Raw genomic sequence first — 8,629 nt, forward strand, 5'->3', positions numbered from 1 at the left:
TTTCTCACCTCAGTTTTAAATGGCCTCCCCTTTATTCTAAGACTATGGCCCCCTGGTTCTGGACTCGCCCAACATTGGGAACATTTTTCCTGCATCTAGCTTGTCCACTCCTTTTATAATTTTATACATTTCTCATTCAAATCCACTATAACAGCAATTGGCTTCCAATTAATTTTGATAAGCTAAGCAAAATAATCTCCAAATATAAAAAGTATGCAAATTAAAATAATACATTTTAAAACTAACCTGTGGTAAAATATACAATGGCAAGAAATATAGCAATAAATTATAACTCCAGAGTAGTTGAACATTATTAAAAGCAGAGAAAACTGGCTCCGTCATTCAAAAGTTGAGCACATAATTTTACCTTGAACACTAAATCAGTTATTTGTGTAATCTAATTATATTTTAACATTTATCCCCTACGCTCATACATCGATGACCAAAATGTTACTGTTGGGTTTTTTTCTCTAAAAGACTGTGATAGAGTTACTCAACAGGTTAGGCAGCATCTCTGAAGAACATGGAAGGGTGATGTTTCAGGGCGGGAACCTTATTCAGACTCTAAGCTAAGCTAAGCTATCCACATTGGTATATTTTTTACTTGCAATCAATGTTTCCATTTTTCTAACAAGCCTCTTAAAAGACAGCGAATATCTAAGAATTTAAAAATAAAATCGCTACTGCATTCCTTTTACTTTCTAATCAGTATTGCTTCAAATGGGGGAATTTATCAAATCGGAATTGACTATCATAAATCAATGTTAACTGTCATTAAATTCAATTGTTCATCAATTTTAAATTAACACTTGAAAGAATTTGGAACAAGAACTATTAAATGGCACTACTTTTAATTCAGTTTCCTATTATTGACAAGTAAGAACTTGGAGTTTGTATGTATAAATGTGAAGTGGATCTAGTGCTGGAAACCTGAAACTGCAACAAAGACTTAGTAGGCCAGGCAACATCTGCAGAAAGAGAAACTGCACTGAAATATTAATTCTGCTCCTCTTTCCACACGTTGCCTCGCCTACTAGGTGTGTCCAGCATCTTCACAGTTTAAAAAATAAGGGTTCACCCATTTACATCAGATAAGCCATTATTTCTTTTCTCAGGGGATTGCAAATTTTTGGAACTGTTCCACAGAGGGTTGTACAAGTTGGATCTTTGGTTATTTTAAAAGTAAAAGTAGATAGGTTCTCAGTAAACCAGAGGATGAAAGATAACAGGAGGTGAGATTAAAATCGAATCGGCCACATCTCACTAAATGGCAGAGCAAACTCAAGGCAAGTAGCCTACTCTTACCACTAATCTGTGTTTGAATGAACATCAATGTTAGTCGCTTTACTGGACAAACGCTGCCTCAATGTTTTTAGCATGTTAAAGAAAAACACTTAATCTTTCAGGATTTAATATTTATAAACAAACCCCTTGCCATGTCTTCCCCACCGTCTACTATTTGAGCTGTCTATCTATCCCAAATCGATGTCCATTGCTTGTTGCTAGTCACTTCCTATAAGTTACATCTTGCGGAGCGGTAATTAAATTATAACTTTAAACAAAGGCAATTACAACCACGAAAATCCAATACTGTGGAATAAATCGGAATTGGTTTTGGTGCTGAATCATGTCTCCCTCGACAGGACATGATTATTTTTAACTGTTTGTAACACTATATTTCGACATGCCTTGCAACTCCCTACTGCCCTGTAGGGTTGCAAACTGACCCGAGCTCTGGGAGTGGGATCTCCGCTCACCTTCTTCTTCATCTTGGAAGCTAAGTAACGCCACCCGGGGCGCCTCTTTTTCTCTGCTTCTTTTCTTGTCTTTGCCGGGGAGTTTGGCGGCAGCGAGGACGGACGCAGTTTTGAAGAGACCGAGGCCCGGGAAGGTTTTGGGAGGATCGAGAGGCGGCTGGGTTTTGCCAAGAGCTAGGCCGGGCGCGGGTTTGTGGGCAACCAGACCCGGTAAGGGTTGGACAGGATCGAAACCTGGTGGGGGCTTGACGGGCCCGAGTCCCAAAACGCAGAGGGCGGGTCTCGGAGGCAGCGGTAGGCCGAGGCCCAGCTCGCAGATGCCCGGCGCCGCCAGTGGCACCTCGGCGCTCTTCTCATGGCTGTTGTTGGTGAGCGCGGCCTCGACTGCCGGAGCTGCTTGCGTTGGCTCCTCGTTCGACAGCTCTTCCCGCTCTTCCTCTTCGGAATCATTCCGCCGCCTGAAGTTTCTGCGCGATTTCTTGAACATTGTCAGCGTCTGTGACCGGGCAGCGCCGCAACCTCGAGTAGCGACCGGCGGAGGGGCGGAAGGCGCCGTCGCAGCGCCCCCCACAGTCCGGGAGTTCAGTCGCAGCGCCCCCGACAGTCCGGGAGTTCAGTCGCAGCGCCCCCTACAGTCCGGGAGTTCAGTCACAGCGTCCCTCACAGTCTGGGAGTTCAGTCACAGCGCCCCCACAGTCCGGGAGTTCAGTCGCAGCGCCCCCCACAGTCCGGGAGCGGCGTCGCAGTGCCACTCGGAGTACAGGAGCGCGGTCACAATTAGAAAACAAGTCTATGGCAATAAAAGATGGTCGGTATTGTTCCATCACCGAGGTATGCCACCCTAGTTCTCTGACTAGTTTCAATGTCCTTTTGATCAATTTTACTGATTGTATACCTCCTTGTCACTTTCCCCTCAGTTAACAAATGAATCATTCTGCATTCTCTTGACCAGCGTCAGCTTTGAACTGTCGTTTTCACACCTTACCCTTCCATATCTCTAGTTTCCCCCGCCATTGACTCTCAGTCTGAAGCAAGGATCCTAGACCACTCGACCCTAAAAACCGTAGAATGTCACGACGCCATTTAGTAGGCAGAAACTTGCAGACACATTTAAAAAGAAAAATAACAAAAATCTGTGAATTGAGAGATGAGATATATTCTGCATTTTAATGGTATCACACATACTGTTCCCCCAAAACACTGTTTACATTGCGAGAGGGATAACGGATGGCGGGGTTTGCCCTACTAAAATGGCTCCTTTGCGTACTACACTTCAGTATAGGCGATTTCAACGGAGTGGTCCATCTTATTCCTCTCGAAGGTATCACAAAATGCTGGAGTAACTCAGCGGGCCAGGCAGCATCTCTAGATAGAAGGAATGGGTGACGTTTCGGGTCGAGGCCCTTCTTCAGTCTGAAGAAGGGTCTCGACCCGAAACGTCACCCATTCCTTTTCCCACTGAGATATTCCAGCATTTTGGATATCTTTTATGATTAGGATTATGCAGGTTAGTTCAAAAACCTGACGGGTGTTGGAAAGTGGTATATTATTTCAGGTTTCTGAACCAACGAGAAGAGTGAATGGGCCACATGGTGTGATCCTAGATGATAGATGCTGCTTTCTTGAGTTAGTGCCTCATGGCGATGCTTTCAATGGAGTGAAGGGCGATGCTTGTGACGGACTGGGCTGAGAGTCTTTTACCCAAGGTAATGGAATCAAGAATAAGGGGACATTGATTTAAGGTTAGAGGGGAAAGAATTAATAGGAACCCATGGGGGAATCTTTTCACTCATAGGGTAGTCAGTATATGGAGCTAGCTACCAGTGGAGGTAGTTGAAGCAGGTACAATAGCAGCATTTAAAAGACACTTAGACAGGTACCTAGATAGGGATGGTTGAGAGGGATATGGGCCGAACATAGGCAAATGAGGCTAGCTTGATGGGTCATCTTGGTTGGCATGGGTGAGTTGGGCCAATGGGCCTGTTTCCATGCTGTATGACTATGAGTGCACTACCCTTTGCAGCGTCTTGCAGTCCTATTGTTTTGCATGCTATCCAGTCAAATCATACCATACATGAGTACAACAGATGGTGCAAAAGGGACAACATACAGAACCCAGATTGCGGTGTTATAGCAAAAGAATATGTGCAAATAAAAAAATATGCAAGGTCTGCAACAAGGTAGATTGGAAGATTGAGAACACATCCTTTACCTACGAGAGGTCTGTTCAACAATAACTGTGGTGAAGAAGTTGTCCTTGAATTTGATGATGCATGTTTTCAAGTTATTGTATCCTCTGTCTGATAGGAGACAGAAGAGAGAATGACCAAGGATAATGTTGGCAGCTTTTCCGAGGGGTGTGCAGTGTAGATGGAGACGATAGAGCAAGACAGATGTGAACAACAACTCTCTACAGTTTCTTACAATCTTGGGTAAAACAGTTGCCATACCAACCTGTGATGCATCCCAATAGGATGCTATCTATGGTGCATTTTTAGAAATTAGTAAGAGTCATTGGGGACATGCTGAATTTCCTTAGTCTTCTGAGAAAGTAGAGGTATTGGTGTGTTTCCATGGCCATATCATCAACGTAGCTTGTAAATGGAGTCCAAACAAACTTTGACTGATAGTCCTGAATGCATAGGGAGTATCGTAAGGGGATGAGGATGCAGTCTTGCAGGGCAGCAGCATTGAGATTGCAGATAAAGCTTTGCTCAGAGACTGAACTCTAAACTACCATCAACTTCTTCACTGACACATATAAGGAGAAGGGTCTTACACATGTTATCCAGCAGACAAATAACCTCTACCAACTTGTCCCTGCTGTACAACACCACGCTCCACCACACTCTATCAGCAAGGGTTAAATGTGAAATCCTGGATTACAGGCTATCCCCAGGTTGCGGGTAGTGTTCCGTTCCTGAGAATAGTTCCTAAACTGAACTGCTCCTGTCGGGAAATGAACAAAAACAGTGTTTGGTAGAGGATCACAGAAACAGCTGTGACAAGCGAGTGGGCAGCCATGGGAAGAGTGGCCGCCATCTGGTCTCACTAACTCAGTGAGTGAGCGAGTGAGTGTGCTCTGTGTTTTTTAGTTTAGAGATACAACTTGGAAACAGGCCCTTCAGTCCATCGAGTCCGCACTGACCAGCGATCCCCGCACATTAACACTATCCTACACACATTAGGGACAATTTACACATAAACCAAGCCAATTAACCTTTGGAGTGTGGAAGGAAACCGAAAATCTTGGAGAAAACACACACGGCCACAGGGAGAACGTGCAAACTCTGCACAGAGAGCACCCGTAGTCAGGATCAAACCCAGGTCTCCGGCGCTACACGCGCTGTAAGGCAGCAACTCTGCCGCTGTGCCACTGTGTAATCTGTGCTCCCAGATCCACACAGCTCTACCCAGACCACGATTGTTGTGGCTCAGGAGGGAGTGGGGTGGGGAGAGAAAGCACGAGGAGATATTTTGCCCCACAGTAACTGGGAAATCCATGCCCAAGTGAGCGTTACTATAAACAAGCTGTTCATAACCTGGGGAGGACTGATATTTATTTAGAAACAAGAAATTGCAAATGAAGATTAACCATGGAAAGACAAAATGCTGGAGTAATTTAGGTCAGGCAGCATCCCTGGAGAACATGGATAAGGATGTTTCACATCAGGACACTTCTGCAAACATTGTACGGGGGTGGGGGGGGGGGGGGAGGAAGAAACTTAGAATAGTGGAGGGACAGGACAAAGCATGGCAGGTCATAGTGAACACAAATGAGGAGGGGTTTTGATGGGCAGATGGTTGGACAAAGGCCAGAAATGAACAGAGACGAAAGGATTAGAGAATAACATATTGTGAATTAGAGGATTGACAAGGTGCGAATTGGTTAAGAATGATATTGACATGTTTCCTAAAGAAAGACAATGATGATGAATTTTTCCATCACCTTCAATGTGCCAGCACAGGTTTGGTCGATTGAGGGAAAGTGTACTTTCCTAAATCACCCATGTGATGGCACTAGAGCTTCATTCATTGGCAGTTCCATGTTAAACTCCTGTTTAGTATGTGTGTGTGTGTGTGTACGAGTGAGTGAGAGAGATCATCAAAAGTTATGATAATGAAACAGCATAAAGCAGTGCTGGAAAAAAACAGTAGGCCAGGCAGTATCTGTGGAGGGATATGTGCAGACAATGTTTCAGCTCAGGACCGGAGAGGTGATAAAGGGAGAAAGTTCAGCTCAGGAGAGGTAACGAAGGGAGAAAGATGATGATGAAACTATTGGATTGTTTAAAATCACCCATTTCACTGATGTCGTCCAGTGATGGAAGTCTGTAATGTGGCCTATATTATGACTTTAGACTCACAGTGATGGCTTAAATCTTAACTGCCCTCAGTTCAAGGGCAGTTATGGATGGGAATCACATTTCTGAACATTAGTGTTTTCTTCAAAGGTGATTTTTTTTCACTCTTTTGCAAGAAATCAACAAGCAGTGAACATCACACTGCTCAACGCTCCACCTGAAATGTATGTCCAGAGGGAGATTGGCTGCATTGGAACGAGCGTTTAGAGCTGCATCAGTCTGGCAATCTGTGGGGTGATCTAGTTGGTGGGAACACAGCAGAGGAGCTCCAGAAGATGGTGGAACTGTGAAAAGTAAAACCCTGCAGATGCTGGAAATCTGAAGTAAAACAAAAAATGCTACAATACTCAGCAGGTAGACAGTATCTGTGGGGAATGAACGATGAAGTTAATAATGTATGATGATGACACTTTAACAGAGTGGATCAGTATTGATACATACTGGGTATAAATGCGGTTATTTGAAATTGAGAATTCAACGTGCCTCATGGTTCCACTGATCCAGGTACTACTTTGACCTCCCCTGCTTTCTGTGGCTTTCTCTTGTGTTTTAATTGTAGTTTAGTTTTCAGAGATACAGCATGGAAACAGGGCCTTTGGTCCACCGAGTCCACACCGACCAACCCTGTACCACCAGTTCTATCCTACATACTAAGGGCAATGTACAGAGCCAATTAACCTAAAAACCTGCACGCCTTTGAAACGTGGGAGGAAACAGGAGCACCCGGAGAAAACCTGCGCGGTCACAGAGAGAACTTGCAAGCTCCATACAGATAGCACCCATAGTCAGGATAGACAGCACCCATAGGTAGGGTGCTTCTGTTTCCTCCCATATCCATGATGTGCAAGTTGGTAGATTAACTAAATTACCCCTAGAATAGGAGGACGTGGAAGAATTAGGAAAGTTGACAGCAATATGAGAGAGTACGGGTAAGAGGGAAGTAAGTGGGTGAATGAAATTGATGGGATTGGTTTGAGAGCCAGCATAGACTCAAAGGACTGAATGGCCTCCTCGGTGTTGAAACAAAGTGAAAGGGAAAGAGATGAATATCAGAATGGGAGCAAAGTGGAAAATTAAAATGACAGGCAACCAGAAACTCAAATTCACAATTGCAATTTATTTGTCTTTTCAATTCTCAGTAAACATTTAAAATGGTACTCGGAGGCTATCTAAGTGATAGGAAAATCCGGCTACCAAAAAGAAATAGTGGTGTGGAAATAACTTCACAGCACATGTAAACAGCAAGTAATATTAATTTATACTCCACCAGGTCGAAGAAAATGTAATCTCTCCTTTAAACACAGAACCAGGTTACATCAAACAGGTAGGAAACTGGCATCCAGAAATGGCACTTGGGTATCTGCCATCAGTAATTTACAGAAGATTGAATTGCATCCTGTGGGAATTCATCTGGCTTTTAATTGCCCTCAGGTGACTCCAAACCCATTGTGTATCTGGGTGAGGAGGGTGGTAGTGGTTAGGAGACCAGTGCAAAGGAGAGGGGGTTGGGGAAAGGTGATTTGGGCATTGAGAGGTGGCGCAGGTTCATTGCAAGTGCTGGAAAGAGGGTAGAATTAGAAAGGACATGCAGTAATTAAGTAGTCAAGTAAATTAATTCCCTCTTGTCGTGCTTGAAAGTATCAGGTGCAATTGTATTGTTTCCAGATCCCAATCTTTTACTCCTGTGGAGAACTTGGTAATGATCTGATCAGTTTAAATTTTGCATATTTACCTTCCAGTAATCATAATCAACCTTTGTCTTATGAAATTATTGATTTGTCCAGCAAAATAGGTGATTCATGAGCTGCAAGTGTCTATGTGTAAGCAACATAAATGAGCTGTAGTGCTCTGCCTAACTGCAAGACTCGTTCTATTTAGATTCAGCAGTGAATTGTCATAGCATGGAAGGAGGCTATTTAGTCTATTGAGCCATGTTAGTTCCAAGACGACTAATCAGCTCAGTCCAGTTTTTTGCTTGTTCCCCAATGCTCTCCAATTATTCCGAATCAATATGTGGTGGTTTAGCAATTTTTATTTGTAATTGCCAATTTAAAAATTACTAAAAAGCACAAATTGCTGAGTAACTCAATGGGTCAGGCAGCATGCCAAGAGGCCATGGATAGGTGATGTTTCAAGTTGGGATCTTTCTTTTCATTCTTAAAATGATTAAGCTGTTCTGAGATATCATTTAAAAGTCAATAAATCTGAAAGAAAGGTTACAATTTCTCTCGTTGTTAAAAATGTTGTGAAAAAGATAAAACTCATTCCCCAGAGTCTCAGACAGTACACATCGCAAAAATAATTACGCATTTTTTACACATTCGCCTGTGTGTTGAATTTAAAACATTTAACATTTATAGGTATTATAGAAGCAGTGTGCAATGCTATCTATAAAATAAATGAATGGATTAATTCAACTTTCAAATTGTTCACAAATGTGCATTCTATAGCCCATGTATAATTTATTTTAAATAAAAAATGTTGCAAGATGATATTTTATTGGGAAGG

General features: G+C 43.0%; 1 protein-coding gene across 1 annotated transcript in view; it reads right to left on the minus strand.

The window, feature by feature from the left end:
- Window positions 1-2,291, minus strand: part of paxbp1 (PAX3 and PAX7 binding protein 1) — a 42,925-nt gene extending 40,634 nt beyond the window's left edge. Inside the window, exon 1 of the mRNA XM_078409622.1 lies at window positions 1,758-2,291. Within this exon, the coding sequence (XP_078265748.1) occupies window positions 1,758-2,244 (487 nt within the window). The 5' untranslated portion in view covers window positions 2,245-2,291. The remainder of the gene's footprint in view (window positions 1-1,757) is intronic.
- Between the last annotated feature and the right edge of the window lie 6,338 nt (window positions 2,292-8,629).

The sequence above is a fragment of the Rhinoraja longicauda genome, chromosome 12 (genome assembly GCF_053455715.1).
Source record: "Rhinoraja longicauda isolate Sanriku21f chromosome 12, sRhiLon1.1, whole genome shotgun sequence".
Lineage (NCBI taxonomy): Eukaryota > Metazoa > Chordata > Chondrichthyes > Rajiformes > Arhynchobatidae > Rhinoraja > Rhinoraja longicauda.